The 15249-nt window shown below is 39.0% G+C and overlaps 2 protein-coding genes across 2 annotated transcripts; one reads left to right on the top strand and one right to left on the bottom strand.

Annotated features, from left to right (window-relative positions):
• Positions 1 to 25: 25 nt before the first annotated feature.
• On the top strand, positions 26 to 4317 carry cfap410 (cilia and flagella associated protein 410). The gene is made up of 7 exons (XM_026930841.3): positions 26 to 475; positions 752 to 770; positions 863 to 909; positions 1046 to 1275; positions 1721 to 1868; positions 3755 to 3842; positions 4017 to 4317. Exons 1-7 carry the CDS (start codon positions 399 to 401, stop codon positions 4152 to 4154), a joined length of 747 nt encoding a protein of 248 aa, XP_026786642.3. The 5' UTR covers positions 26 to 398; the 3' UTR covers positions 4155 to 4317.
• Positions 4318 to 5487: 1170 nt separating this feature from the next.
• Positions 5488 to 13167, bottom strand: orc2 (origin recognition complex, subunit 2). The gene is made up of 17 exons (XM_026930840.3): positions 12947 to 13167; positions 12675 to 12780; positions 11253 to 11402; positions 11030 to 11116; positions 10190 to 10282; positions 10075 to 10106; positions 9919 to 9976; positions 9457 to 9650; positions 9201 to 9299; positions 8988 to 9097; positions 8726 to 8858; positions 7645 to 7741; positions 7368 to 7514; positions 7054 to 7225; positions 6368 to 6429; positions 6078 to 6196; positions 5488 to 5876 (listed from the first exon to the last, which is right to left on the bottom strand). The coding sequence occupies exons 2-17, from the start codon at positions 12769 to 12771 to the stop codon at positions 5793 to 5795; spliced, it is 1734 nt and encodes a 577-aa protein (XP_026786641.3). The 5' UTR covers positions 12772 to 12780; positions 12947 to 13167; the 3' UTR covers positions 5488 to 5792.
• Positions 13168 to 15249: the final 2082 nt, after the last annotated feature.

The following is a 15249-nucleotide window of genomic DNA, read 5'->3' as shown; positions in this document are numbered from 1 at the left end:
CAGTAACACGAAGTGACGTGATGGCCACCAAGAAAGCTAGATTGTCTTTAGGCTTTATATAGAGTACTTCAAGTGACTAGAAATATCATGCTGTACTAGTTGCCGTATTTTAAGCTATGAATGTGTATGATAAACGTGTATGAGATGTCAATGTAATTAAATTCAGTGAGCTTTATTGGCAGATGGTTAAAGTATTTACAGTATTACCAAAGTGTTACGAAATGTTATGAAATGTCTCCCTCTAGCGGTTTTATCTGGCATTGCAGTTGGGATTTCAGGCGCATGCGCAGTGTCGCTTGTTTGGCAGTAACGCTAAGTGATGTGATGGCTACAGAACAGGCCAGTTTGTCTTTGGGATCTGTACAATAATATTTGAGCTAATACGGTGCAACTCCAGAATGAAATTAACTCGGAAACTTGTTCTCTCACGGGCCAAAGCGTCGGACCTTGAAAGCGTAAAAAAGTTGAATTGCTGGTACGTTGTGCTTGATTTAGCTAGTTTGTATTAACTTCACTAGCTGGATAGCTAACACAGGCTAGGTAGCTTACAAAACAAGTAAGTTTAGCATTAGCATCTAAACTAAAGATAAGGCCAAAATTGTGTTTTATTTAGTGAAAGTCATTTAGGCTGCGTAGGGGAAACAGCTGTTCTACACACACATGGAGTAGGGTGCATTTTTGGCAATTTTTCCATATCTTAAGGTTAAGATTACATTTTCATCCTACTCAATATATTATTTCTGTGTTGTAGGGGCTGCAGCTTGACAGATGTAAGTACTTTTTCAAGGTAACCTGTTTTATAATAATTATTTTCTTTCTTTATTGCTTACTGAAATGATTCTGTGGTGATGTGTATTTTCAGATCTCAATATTCACTGAAATTCCCAATGTTGAAGTCTTAACATTAAGGTAGGATTGCTATAGCATTACTGTAATAGAGAATAATTTTCTGCATGCTCAGCTCTTCATCTTTTCTGTTACTATTTATAAGGCCACTTTCAAGTATTTCAAATGAGTCAAATGTTTAGTCATTTCTCTTTCTCAGTGCCAATAATATCTCCTCTCTGGAGCACATCGCCAACTGTCAGCATCTGACCGAGCTCTACCTGAGGCGCAACGACATCCAGAGTCTCTCAGAGCTGAGCCATCTTAAAAACCTCACCTGTCTGAAAGTTCTGTGGCTGGCAGAGAACCCGTGCTGTGACGCAGACCCGGCGAAGTACCGCCTGACTGTGCTGAGGAACCTGCCTGGTCTGCAAAAACTAGACAACCAGGGTGGGTAAGAGTGAGGCAGATGCTAAGCTTTAAAACATGCTGCAAATGAGTGATGCCATGCTCATATCTTTCCTGCACTTCCTTTGTCTTCTGTGTTCATCCATTTCTTGATTAAATGCACCCATTTCAACGTCATGTTTTAAAAAAAAAAATATATAGCTTCAAGCGAAACCTTCTAAGATATTTTATAAGCTCAGCACCATGTAAATGTAAAAAGGGTACCAGCGTGAGAACAGCATTACCACCTTCAGTTACATCATACATCGTGATTAAGCTCACAGTGAATCTATCCCCTGACTATTGTCTAATCCCCCAAGTCAGATTATTCACCATTTTCAAATGGTAAATGAGAAATAAGAACAATCTTATTGTACGAGCAGTGATGAAGTTTTATCTGATGTGACTGTTCCCTGAACAACTTCCTTTAAGCTCCTCTTTTGTTTAGTTGTGACTGAAGAAGAGCTTGCACTTGCTTTGGAAGAAGGCGAGGAAGTGATCACTCCTCCAGGTCCTGCCACAGCCAGTTCTACCAATGGCCTCACAGAGGCAGACTCCGAGTACGACCCTCTCAATTACAGTATGGAGGAGACCAAGTGAGTCGATGCTGCCTTTTTAGTCTGTCTTTGGAACATTCAATACAAGTTTATATAGGCTATTTGGAACTGTAACTGTACATCAGCTCTTAGGAAAAAGAAAAACTCAAGATTGTGGAAAAATAGTGGGAGAGATGAGAAACAGTAGCTACTAGAAATAGTAGTAGCCTCTTCGGGGACACTCATTCCTGTTTTTTTTTTATTGCTTTTACATAGATATTCCAACCCCGGGGTTAGCTGTCTATACAAACAGGGACTTTGATCTCCATCTCAGTCACTGCTGCTCCAGCAAAGCTACTATACGTTATTATTTAACACCATATTGGCCTTTGTAATGAAATTGCTGGGATCGGCAAATAAAAAAAAAAAAAAAAATCACAATTCTTCCTGTTATTCTCAGACCTGCCTCAGAAATTCCTGATGATCTTAGCTTCCTGTTCTATAAATGCAGGTCAAGCTTTACCTGATACGACACAGAGTCCATGGTCCTTTCAGAATACTGCAAGACATTTTTATCCCAGTGTATTCCAGCGCTCTTACGCAAGCCACCATTAACCACTTGTACAAAAAAGCATCAGTACATTGATAGCAGAATAATATGATTTACACCAAACAAGGAATACACTCATCAAGCATTATATTAGGAACATTATACTAATACTGGATAGGGCCTCCCTTTGCTCTCAAAACAGCCTCAATTCTTTGTGGTATGGATTCCATAAGATGTTGGAAACTTTCCTTTGAGATTCTGGTCTATGTTGACATGATTGCATCACGCAATTCCTGCAGATTTTTCATGTGCACTTTCATTCTGTGAATCTCCCGTTCTACCACATCCCAAAGGTGTTCTACTGGATTCAGATCTGGTGACTGGGAAGGTCACTGAAGAACAATGAACTCATTGTCATGTTCATGAAACCAGTTTGAGATGACTTTTGCTTTGTGACATGGTGCATTATCTTGCTGGAAGTAGCCATTAGAAGATGTGTAAATTGTGGCTATGAAGGGATGCACATGATCAGCAGCAATACTCAAATAGGCTGTGGCATTCAAGCGATGATTGATTGGTATTAATGGGCCCAAAGTGTGGCAAGAAAACATTCCCCACACCATTACACCACCTCCACCAGCCTGGACTGCTGACACAAGGCAGGTTGGGTCCATGGATTCATGCTGTTGGCACCAAATTCTGACCCTACCATCTGTGTGCCTCCGCAGAAATCAAGATTCATCAGACCAGGCTACATTTTCCCAGTCTTCAACTTTCCAATTTTGGTGATTCTGTGCCCACTGCAGCTTCAGCTTTCTATTCTTGGCTGACAGAAGTGGAACCCAACGTGGTCTTCTGCTGTTGTAGCCCATCTGCCTCATGGGTCGATGTGTTGTGCATTCTGAGATGCTTTTCTGTTCACCACAATTGTACAGAGTCGTTCTCTGAATAACTGTAGCCTTTCTGTCAGCTTGAACCAGTCTGGCCATTCTCCATTGACCTCTCTCATCAAAAAGGCATTTCATTTTACAGAATTGCCACTCACTGGATGTTTTTTCTTTATTGCACAATTCTGAGTAAACTCTAGAGACAGTTGTGTGTGAAAATCCCAGGAGATCAGCAGTTATAGAAATACTCAGACCAGCCCGCCTGGCACCAACAATCAATTCCACGGTCAAAATCACAGAGATCACAGGGTCTTGTTGTATGTATGAGCAGGTGTTCAGGTGTTCCTAATAAAATGCTCAGTGTGTGTACATTGTGGTTTTTGTTTGTTTGTTTTGTGCGCTATAAGCCAAGTTTAATGACAATCCTTTTGACCAGACTCAGGCTAATTTGCTGCTAAGATATTACTAGTGAAAAAATTTTGAGTGATGTTTTTTTGTTTTGTCCTCAGTAAAATCCATGCTCAGTTGGGGATGAAGCCATTGCCTAGAGATAAATTTTCATCTTCACGAGAAGCAGGGGCCTCCCTGAAGAAAAAGGTTAGTCTACATGTAACATTATATCTAATTTCCTCCAAATCTCACTGGTACGATCCTGGCAGGTATACAGCTTCCTTGCGTAGTATTAGAAGTGATTCACAGTCAACATGTATTATTAAGCATTCATGATTTCAGTGTAGTTTCTAACATCCTGATATGTGTGTGTGTGTGTAGAGTCACACTCTGGAAGCTGTGCTGCTCCTGCTGAAGGACCTGGACACAGAAGAGCTGAAAACTGTTCAGTGTGCCACAGAGAACAAACTCAGAGCTCGCAGTAGACAGAAAGAGAAAATACCAATTGCTCAGCACTGAATAAGAGCTAATTACTACTGCATGCAGAATGACCAGCAACAGAAAATAGCTTTTTGATATAAAAGAATCCAGCTTGATATGTTTACAGACATTGTTGCCAGACTAAAAAACTCCCTGCTCTGTAACAAATACAAGACAGGTGACAAATAAATGGAAAAATCAATCTGAAGTGTCTTAGTAATGATAGCAAGCCATCGACAATTAACTTACAGCCTCAGTGCTGCACAGGAACGATGAACGCCATTCTTCCAAAAGATATTCCTTCAACTGGTGTTATGATGACTGTGGTGGAGTCTCACATGTCACTACAAAATCTCCCATAGGTGTTCAACTGGATTGAGATTAGTTGAGCATGACGGTTATAGCAGATGATTGAAATCATTTTCATAGTCATCAAACCATTCAGTGAGCCTTCATACCCTGTGAATGGGGGTGGAGTCATCCTGAAAGAGACCACTCCCATTAAGATAGAAATGTTTCCTCATAAGATAAAGGTGAGCAGTCAGAAGAGGTCAAAAGGAACCAAACCATGCCTACATAATTAAATACCCGCACAGCATGGGAAAGCCACTGGTTTCTCCTTTAATTTGTCACCAGTATGTGTGTGTATATAGCTACACTATATGGCCAAAATTATGTGGACATCTGACCATCACACCCATACATGCTTGTTGAACATCCCATTCCAGATTTAGTCTCCCTTTGCTGTTATAATAACCTCCACTCTTCTGAGAAGGCTTTCCACTAAATTTTGGTGTGTAGATGTTGTGATTTGCCCATTCAGACTGAAGAGCATTAGTGAGATCAGGCACTGATGTCAGGTGAGGAGGCCTGGGGTGTAGTCAGTGTTCCAGTTCAGTGGGGTTGAGGTCAGGACTCTGGAGGACACTCAAGTTCTTTCACGCCAACCTCGACAATCCATGTCTTCATGGAGATCGCTTTGTGCAGATGCATTGTCATGCCAGAACAGGTTTGAGACTCTTAATTCCAGTGAAGGGAAACTGTAATGCTACAACTGTCAGGTGTCCTCAAACTTTTGGCCATATAGTGTATATATTTAGGTTTAAGGAGTTTAAAACTAACTTCACAGAGAAATTATCAGTGAACTCTACTTTTTACAGGCATTATCAGTGATTACTGTTCCTGGTGTTAATTTAGCATTTGCTGTTCCTGTCTTGTTTAAACACAAAGAAGCCTAAACAGTATATTGCATTAGGATCTGTTCAGCATCTGATTGTTACCAAGTTGCTTGTATATGTGTATTATTATGATATTGCAGGAATAACCCTGTGAATTTAAATATATATTTACTGAACATATTTTTATATGTAAATAAATTGCAATGCATCATATTTATTTCTTGTTTGTACATAATACATACTGTTTACAAAAAGTGTCTATGATTTAAGTTTCAATACTTTAAGCGTAGACTCATTTCAGTTGGACTTCTACAGTGCATGAAGTCTGAATCACATCTAGTTTTGTCCTACTGAACTACACAGCTTGCAGTTTGGCGATCTGTGCCAGCTTATTGCTGTCTATCCACAGTAATCAGAACAGACAGGTGCAGTAAACAGTGTCCAAAGACAGGCGGCCAGTCATCAAAACAGTACTCGTTGTCTTTTCCTTCTGCCCTGATTACTCAACATCCTCTTTCTCTAGGAAGTCTGTGAGAGTTCCCGCATCCACGGGGATCAGAAGGTACTCTATTCCATCAGCTCCCTGCAAAGAGAAAATTCATACATTAATTTAAAGAAAAGAAAACCCATTTAACATCTTTATTGATTATTATGAAAAAACATCTACTGTTTTAATGGTGACTAGAAAGTACACATGCCAATTCCTGCAGACAGAACATGTGCACATATTCTCTACTCCGGGTCAGTAATTCAGGACAAATCCCATGTAGGTGTACTGATTCACCTTCTTGGTGCGGATCAGCTTGTGATCCCTGAACTCTGTCAGCTGAGTCCTCAGCGTGATGTCACTGTTCACCAGGAAGGCCTCACGACAACGCTGGTAAAAATCTTGAAAAGACAAACCTGAACACAAATCATAACAGAAACATGAAAAGTAAGTCCAGCAACAAAACAAAGGAAAAAATATGCTGTTAGAGATCATTGGAGAAACTGCTCCAAAAAGTGATTTTTAGCAAAAAAGAGAACATGGAGGACTGAGCAAATTCTTAATTAATATAAAATCTACTGTTTTACCTGTATATGAAGGATTGTCTTTGTTCTCCAGCTGGAATTCAGCCAGTAATCTGAAGATCCCTCTGTGAACAAAGCACACAGGATCATCTTTGAGACCAAAACTGATTCTTGTGAAAGAACACTACTGAACTAACTACTGAACTAATGTAATCAAAATGGCCATTCGGGCAACACAGTGATGTCCAAACTTAGATTTGATAGATAGATCTCAATTTTATGCAAATTATGTGTATCAAAAACAAATAACTGGCTTCTGTAAATTTCTGTAAAACTCTTTGCATACATTTTTAGACATTAAACCAGTTCCCTGCTCTCACAACTTTGACTTTCCTACCAACATTTCGTTCTTATTTAACTTTTTGTGTGAAAAACAGAATAACAACCTATAAACACAGTCTTACAAGTTCTTTGGTTTATTATTACACTACTTAACTTATGTAATTGATATCAGACAGCAGCTTGATGTGACATAAGTTCTTAATCAAAATCTAAAAACCTACAAAGACAGGCCACGCCCAAAGTCACAGCAGTAGCGGTCACCACATGCTCATGAAGAAACAAACTGGGAGAATCATCCCTGACTTGTAACTTGCTAGTGAGAATGCAAAGTAATGCTGCATGTTTGCTTGCCTAGCTATAACTGTGTGTGGTGTTAGGGGTAGAGGTGTGTGTGTGTGGTGCTGTACCTGGCGTTTGGTGTGAGACTGCGCAGGACGTGTGTGAGCGAGCTAAGAGCCAGCGCTCCTGTCTGCTGCACCAGGAGAGAGTTCTCGTATGACGTCTCTTCTGTGTACGGCAGGAAGGTAGTCGTCTCGTACCACAGCCAGTTAAACACACACATCTTCGAGTGGTCCCACACTGAACAATAACACAGCCAAGGTAACAGTGAACGTCTCAAATACACCACTGAGCTAAAGAACATAGTTATGTGACCTGATGGACCACATTCTGAGACACTGCCAAAATGATTATCGTATATTGTTAAAGTGTGAAAACAGACCAAGAGGGGCGTTGATGTGATCTATGGAGGCGAGCATGTGCATGTTGGGAATAGAGGCCAGCTGCCCCAGGGCCTGCTGGTTCTTCTCACCACGCAGCATGGGGCCATCAATGTTGTGGATGATCAGGTAGATGTGGTTGTCTGGGTCTTGTAAGAATACAAAAAATGTTCACACATCAGTCAACATCATGATGCTTTACCAGTGATTGAGGATAAATGTAAAAGTTATATACAATGTGCATCTGATATTTCATGTGAAGGAATATCTGAAGAGAACCTTTTTTAAGGGTTTTCACAATGAAGTCTATTTGGTCCATCGGAGTACGAAAACTCCCATCATGCTCCAGGATCTCACTGGTGATGGCATTTAAGATCTGTCAAAGTGGAATGACGCAACACGAGAAAAAAATATTAGGCACAATATTACACATCCATATGTTCGGTCAAATCAAACTAATATGAGATACATCTGTGATTTTCTAACATACATCAGCTATGCCTGATCTGTCAGAATAATGCTCACAAAAAAAAAAAAAAAAAAATCCAAATTATACACTCTATATGACTAGGATTTCTTTCTTGCATTTCTTAAAGCAATAATGAAAAGTCAATTATAAATTTTGTTTCTATTTATATCTATATGGAGAAAACATTGCCCAACCTTGAGGGGTCACTGATTTGTTCAAATATATTTCAAAGTATATTGTATGACGAGAAATGTCTCAGCTATTACAGTGGAACACATGAAGTGCACTGCACATGTGACATTAACTACTTTTCAGTAGTGATATTAAAAAAAAAAACAAGCCAAAATAAAAACGCCATTACATTGTTTTCATATAGGTTGATCTCTTTTTTCTTTAGAAATAATATTTGTGTTTAAAGACTGTTAAATTTGTCAGAATTGAATGCAAATCACCTTGAAATGCAATCATCACAGCTGTATTGCGTTCCACTAAATGCTAAGCATATCATTACTTTTCCTCAAACGAGGTCAAAACAGTATGACATTTTTTGTAATGACTGTCCAATTACAAGTCATATATGACATGCAATTACTTCAATTTGAGATATTAATATAATATAATATCAGTATAAATCAAAATAACCTATTTTGTACCTACTAGCAGCCCTAGTGTATATCTAAGTGAAAGCTTAAAAATATACTAGAGATTTTTATAGATTTTCAGTATTCACAATGCTGAATATAAATCAGTTCGCACTGGTAGGTTGGAGATGAAATCACAATGGAAACTCTAATGCTTATATATGAGCCATTTTCAAAGCAAGCTAAAGACCACCTTGCTTAAAATTTCTTTCTGAAATGAGAGAGCTGTGTAATAAAAGCTAAAACTGACCGATTTGAGTGTGATGCTTGGGAAAAAGCCGTTGACCACCAGGTGCATTGAATCAGACAGCATGGTAGTGCGGAACTTCTCCAGTAAAAGCTTCTTCGAGCCCAAGCCATACAGCAGTATGTTGAAGCCCATCCTGTTGACATGTATATAAAAATATGTTTTAATACAGGTTATTTATGCTGTGTGGAATAAAACAAAAACCCAGTCTTAACACATACTTTGAAATGCATGCTCAAATAAACATCTGGATTTTCAACTCAACTGTAACTGCAGCATCCATTTGCTGAAATTCTTCGCGTGTTTTTTATTCAGCTGAGTGATCTCATCTGTATAACAGGAGGGCTTTCCATCAAGCAACCGCAGCAGAGTTTCCTACAAGACACAGTGAAAATTTCCATCAGTTACACATACGTGTAGCATAAATATAACAGCTGTTAGCAGCTGGGTTAATTGTAGACAGCTGAACAGAACTGACCCGATCCAGTTTTGGGGTCTGGAGCTTTTGGAGGGTTCGGTCCGATGTGAGAACCTTCGAGCTGCTGTGAGCTTCAAAGTACTCCTCGACCAGGCTGGGCTGGAATAAGACATGGTTACAGATTTGTGCTCAGCACAAAATGTTTAGTACCATTTTGACAAATATTTTGGGGTGCATGAAATGTTAAAGTGTGAGAAAGACAGTACCCACACAAACAGCTCTCCATACTCAGCCAAAACCATCAACAGAATCCTACCTCTGGGGCTTTCTTGCTCTTCTTGGCAGGCGTCTTGTAAAGCGCAGCAGCTGCTGTAGACGTTTTGCTGGGGGTTTTCGGCTGAGCTTCACTCTTTTCTCCTTTTTCCTCCTCATCTTCACGTTCATCCTCCTCTTCCTCCTCAGAGTTTGAGGGGGAGAAATCACTGTCACTGTCTGACTTCAGATTAGGAGCTGGGGAAAAAAGAAAAAATTGTCAGAAAAATGATAATGCAATGCCGGTCAAAAGTTTTGGAACACCTGGAGATTAATTCCAGTTTAATCATTATTAGTGAAACAGACAAAATAAAATACAGACTGGCATTAAATCAAGGTGAACAAAATTCCATTAAAGACCTAAATTTTAGAATATTCAATTTTAATATAATTTTTTAAAACTGGATGTTGACAGTCCAGCTTTTTCTATAATCAACAAATCCTGTTTTAAGTGATTTAACCAAACCTGATATTCTCTTTCTCAGTCGGTGCGGGGTCGTGGAAACAAACTGTACTTTCTTCCCCTGAAAAGACAACCATCAGTAAACAGTTTTTGCATTATGTAGTTCGCTTACTATTTATTGACTGCATATAGCTGAAAGAAATAAGTTGCTGCAATTACCTTTTGAGGAGTTTTGTTTTGAGTCACCAACTCTAGAAGTGAGAAGTACACAACAGCATTATTATAAATATGCATATTAAAGGGGAAAGTAAGAGAGCATAAGTTGGGTGCTCACTCTTGGAAGCACGGGCGGGGCTCGGTGGCTCCTCTGGACTATCGGGAGTGCTAAATGTAACACTTTTTCCAGGAGTGCGTGCCCACTCCGATGCTGAAGTGAAAAAAAAAAAGGAGAGTGGTGGTAAATACAATAAATTCAGTATTGTATAATACATGATGTGTGTCATGATATACAGGTTTGCTAACAAACTGCCAAGTAAAACTGAAAAACTTTAATCTCTACAAAATTAAATTATTTAACACCAAAAAAGAGGGGAAAATTAACCAAAACAAAAAATACTAAATTTCACCACCAAACCAGCTGTCAAATCATTTTTATAAAAACAAAGAAACAAACAAAAGAAAGCAAAAATGCAGCGATGCCACAGCCATCTCTACCCTGCTCCCAGTCACTGACATCTCTAAGCTCCTCTTCATCGCACCTCCTGTCCCCGACCCACCATCGCACAGGCCATCTCTTCTCTTCTCTCCTCTCAAGGACTCAAATTCACATTAGCTAAATACTGGCATGCATCAAGGATCCATGCTTGGCCCCCTCCTTTTCTCTCTGTATTCACTGTCACTCAAAAGGCTCTAGTCCATGATTCTTTATTATAGAGCTCCACCCACCTACAAGGGGTCAGTCGTCAGGGCCCGTATTCATCGCAGGTTATCACAGCATCTAAAACTAGACACTTTTCACTCGTCATTCCACAATGCCTAACTTTGTTCACACCATAGATTCCCTCATAAATTTCAAGTCGTGATAAACAAATTATCTAATCAGGACTGTCAGTTTAATATCAGTGTAAAAAGAAACATTCTGAAGCCAACTGAGGATTTCCCTCTTCTCACTTACCCACTTGTGCCATTTTATTGGCACGTTTAATAGTCTGGAAAGTGAACACAGAGGCTCCTGCAGTGGCTGATCCATCTTCATCTCCATCTGCAGAGCATACAAAACATACAGATAACCAGCACTCAGCTAGAAGAAGCAACACAAACTACTGGCCAACTAAGGGCGTTTGATAAAAGCTGGTACTACATATTAAGGGCAATTCTTTATAGTTTCAACATCTCACCTTGTGTGGCAGCACCAAGAGCCTCAATATAGTTTTGCTCGTTAAAAACACCGTCCTCATCCTCTTCCTCTTCAGCAGTGCCTGCAGATGGCTTTCTACGGCTCTTCAGGCTTACAAGAGTTTGGATTGAACTCTGTGGGGCTTTTGACCCTAAAAGCAGAATCATGATCATAAAGGTGATGCTCAGTACAGCAATCTCAGCTTCTGTTCAAAACCAGGTGCCAGAATAAGAACAAGGTAGACTGTGTAAGATGGACATGACATATACAGTGTACATACCATAGTACAGTAAGTCATTTGGTTTCTGAGTACAACTGCTGTGTTAAAATGTGTTTATTACTTAAGAGTAAGAATATGAGTAAGTAGGAAGAGTAGAAAAATATTGCTATAAATATACCCATATTTCTAAAATGCTTAATTTTTATAATGGTGTTACATTAATTCAGTAAGACAGCTTTTAGCTGTACCACCCCATGGTCATGGAATGACATCTAAAACTTGTGCAATTTATTTTATTATCAGATTTTATGCTATTTATAAGAGATTTGGAGTGGCACTGTGGTTCAGCACGTAGCATGTTTAATCGTGAGCTCAGGTTACCATCTGTGCCTAGTTTTGCATGTTCTCTTCGTGTCTTTCAGTTTCCTCCCACCTCCCAAAAACATGCCAGAAGGCTATCCTAAATTTCTCCTAAGTGTGATGTGTCTGTGTGTGTGTGTGTGTGTGTGTGTGTGTGTGTGTGGCACCCTGCAATAGACTGGTGTCCCATCAAGGGTGTTTTCCCGCTTAGGGCTGGGCAATATTACAATATAATATTGATATAGTGATAAATTGTCATAACACACTTTTCTGAGATGCTGTGTATATCGTGATTTTTTTTTTTTTGTTAACTATTACAACCTCTGACTGGAAGTGGCTGGATTGATGTTAACGTTTTGTTGTGTTTTCTTTAAAAATGGTAACTTTTTTTTTTTACAGAATTGTTTCTTTTTTCCTCCATTCCAGTGTTCATTTATTTCCATAGACATTAAAGGATCATTAAACTCAGTTTAATAGCAAACCAATTTATCGTGAATCGTAGAAATGTTTTCCAGTATCATATGATATTTTGTACATATCACCCACCCCTATTCCCACCTCGACCCTGAGCAGATTACTGAAGATTAATGAAGGACTGAATAAGGGAAAGGGTGTGACTGTTCCTGCTTTAACTGCTTCACAGTGCTGTTGTAAGTGTTTATAAGTGTTATTTGTTATGTCCTCTCTCTGAATGGTGTTTGTGGTAACTATAATGCTGCATTCAATATGATAAGCATTGTTAAATAAAGGTGAAGTACATACATTAAAATGAAAGTTATGTGGGTGTATAAAATGAATAAAAAAGTAAAGCTAGAGGCTTGGCTGACTCTTCACTCTCAATACCTTCATGTTTCTCCACAATGTGATCCAGGACATCATTATCTCCCACAAACCGCACTTCTAAAGCTCCTGACTCCACTGTGCGCTTCTGTGGACTCATAATTCACACCTGAAAGGGGAATAAAACATCTCACAGGATGCTCCAACAATACAGTGAGGTTTTTTTTTTTTTCGACACAGGCTACATTAACATTTTCCAAAATGTAAAACAGCAGCCTAGGTTAGCTCGAAAGCTACGTTTCTATGGTAATGAGCTGTAATGTGCGCGAGCTCACCCGGAGGGACAAAAATGGCAATTTCATTCAAACGCAGCAGATTCGAGACTCTTCTCCACACAGGTCTTGGACTGTTAAATAGTCTACATAAATAATTTCCAGAAGAAAACTAACTTCATATCAAAGGGTTCCCCATTTCTGAGTAACAGTGACAGTTCATCAACAAACGTGAACTTTCCGCGCCAACTGAAAAGGTTCTGGCCACGTGACCGGAAGCGACGTCATTTCTGTAGCCCACGTTTAAAGGAATAGATCAGGAAGAAATCAAATGTATCTTAGAAAATTGTTCATCGTTAAAACGTGTTTTGTGTCCAAATTTTGCCACTTTATTAGCTACAGAGGCCTTTTGTTGATTTTGTTTAAATATCATGTTTTACATGGTTTTATATATCACAACTGTTTTTACAATTAGCTGGTAATTACATTAAAAAGGACATTAAAATGATATATTCCACATATTAAACATTACAGTTACACCAGTAACTTACACACTGTTAGTAGAACAATGTGTTTTTGCTCTTCCTATTTGTAATACATAAATATCATTATCACCATCATCTTCAGTGACTGCTTTATTCCGGTCAGGGTCGCAGTGGACCCAGAGACTGTCCCAGGAACACTCTTAGCAAGACAGGAATGTACCCTGGATGGGACACCAGTCCATCACAGGGCACCATGCACACACATTCACACCTAGGAGCAACTTAGACTAACATTCATCTGCCAGATGGGAGGAAACCCACAGAGACAGAGGGAGAACATGTACCAAAATTCCACAGAGAGTATCCTGAGCACAGAATTGAACCGGGGCCTTGGAGCTGTGAGGTGGCATCACTGTGAAATTAGAAATCTGGGTACTTTTACCACCTTTGATGGTGGATACGACGTGTTTTGGAAGAAAATAATTCAGAAAATTCACATAAAATAAAACTATGAGAACATTTTTGCCTGGGAAACATGGCCTTAACTATATGACTGCATATAACTATAAATTCTTAATATAGCTGAGCTCCTCCATGACTTATCAGTAATAACCAGAGCTGAAATTTGCTACTCAGAGCTGTGCAGTAGTCATTCACAAAATGTCATGAGATAATGTCCAGAGCATTCATTGTGTCTAAATGTCACTGACCAGAACTGAAGGATTACATTCAGCCCTTTAGAATAAAGAAGACTGAAAAAAAAAAAAAAAACAGTGTGATGCAAAGGAAAATATAGTATTGTTATATATTAACAATATATTATATATTGTTAAATATAGTAATTTTTTTGCACAGATTCTAAATTGCGTGGAAATTTTTGCTGCTTACGGTTAAGTCTTTTTGACACTCAGTTCACTTGCTTTGCCATAATTGATCCTAATATTTGGCCTGGAATCGAATGCTATTTGGGATGTCTTTTTGTTTTTTAGACAATTTGTAATCACTGATAAATATATAACCATGAATAGTGGTACCAATAAATTCTTGACAATCAAAAGCACTCCATCAACCTGTGGAGAAGGGTAGTATGTCAGTTTGGATAATCATACACTAACCACCCAACATGTACACTATTATTTTGCATTTGCTACTTAATTAGGCCATGATGCCAAAGGCTTTGTGTAGGAAATACCAGTGTAGGTTCTTTGAATGCAGCCTTTAAAGCATGATGGCTGTAACTCTCTAGTGAGAACTGAACCTATGACCCTCTTCTCACAGGATTAAACCTCAGCCCATACTGCTCGCCTCAGGCTCTCCATAAGAACCCTTTTCTGAAACGGTCTTATTACATACTAGCTGAGAACAGATGGCTCTTTCAGATGGCTCTGGAACCTTTCTGACCTGCAGTCACATTACCCATAAAAAAAAAACAAAAAAAACCAGAAAGACAAAGATCAAAATAAGGAAATATGGATTTAGAGAGGAACAAGGATATGACTGCATTTTTTGTTCTTTCTCCACTGTATTACATGTTCATGTTTATTCTCTGATAAATTAATGAGATATGGAGAAAAACAGAAGTATAATAATAAGAAGCAAGATAGTAACTGCTAGATGTAACACATGATGTAACATCCAGTTTTTATGATTTTACAGACCCTGCAGTTGTTCAACATCCCACTAAGAGGGCAGCAGAGTACTGTGTGATTCAGTTCAGATCAAACACATAAACCCTGCTCATACAGTCTCAGTCTCTCTCTCTCACACACAGACACACAGACACACACACACACACACACACACACACACACTTCTGTACCAATCCACTACCTTTTCAGAGAACACTCAAATACTTTTACATTAACTAATACATTAAATAAC

The sequence above is a fragment of the Pangasianodon hypophthalmus genome, chromosome 11, assembly GCF_027358585.1.
Source record: "Pangasianodon hypophthalmus isolate fPanHyp1 chromosome 11, fPanHyp1.pri, whole genome shotgun sequence".
In the NCBI taxonomy this organism is placed as follows: Eukaryota; Metazoa; Chordata; class Actinopteri; order Siluriformes; family Pangasiidae; genus Pangasianodon; species Pangasianodon hypophthalmus.
The sequence above is the reverse complement of the archived record's forward strand: the minus strand, read 5'-3'. Positions and strand labels throughout refer to the sequence as shown.

Excerpts from the sequence above, each read along its gene's own strand:
- cfap410 (XM_026930841.3), top strand. The coding sequence starts at position 399 with ATGAAATTAACTCGGAAACTTGTTCTCTCACGGGCCAAAGCGTCGGAC. Across the intron at positions 910-1,045 it reads GTTGAAGTCTTAACATTAAG|TGCCAATAATATCTCCTCTC; the intron begins GTAGGATTGCTA and ends TCTCTTTCTCAG. Across the intron at positions 3,843-4,016 it reads GGGCCTCCCTGAAGAAAAAG|AGTCACACTCTGGAAGCTGT; the intron begins GTTAGTCTACAT and ends GTGTGTGTGTAG.
- orc2 (XM_026930840.3), bottom strand. The coding sequence starts at position 12,771 with ATGAGTCCACAGAAGCGCACAGTGGAGTCAGGAGCTTTAGAAGTGCGG. Across the intron at positions 9,977-10,074 it reads AAAACAAAACTCCTCAAAAG|GGGAAGAAAGTACAGTTTGT; the intron begins GTAATTGCAGCA and ends TTGTCTTTTCAG. Across the intron at positions 9,651-9,918 it reads ACTGAGAAAGAGAATATCAG|CTCCTAATCTGAAGTCAGAC; the intron begins GTTTGGTTAAAT and ends TTTTTTCCCCAG.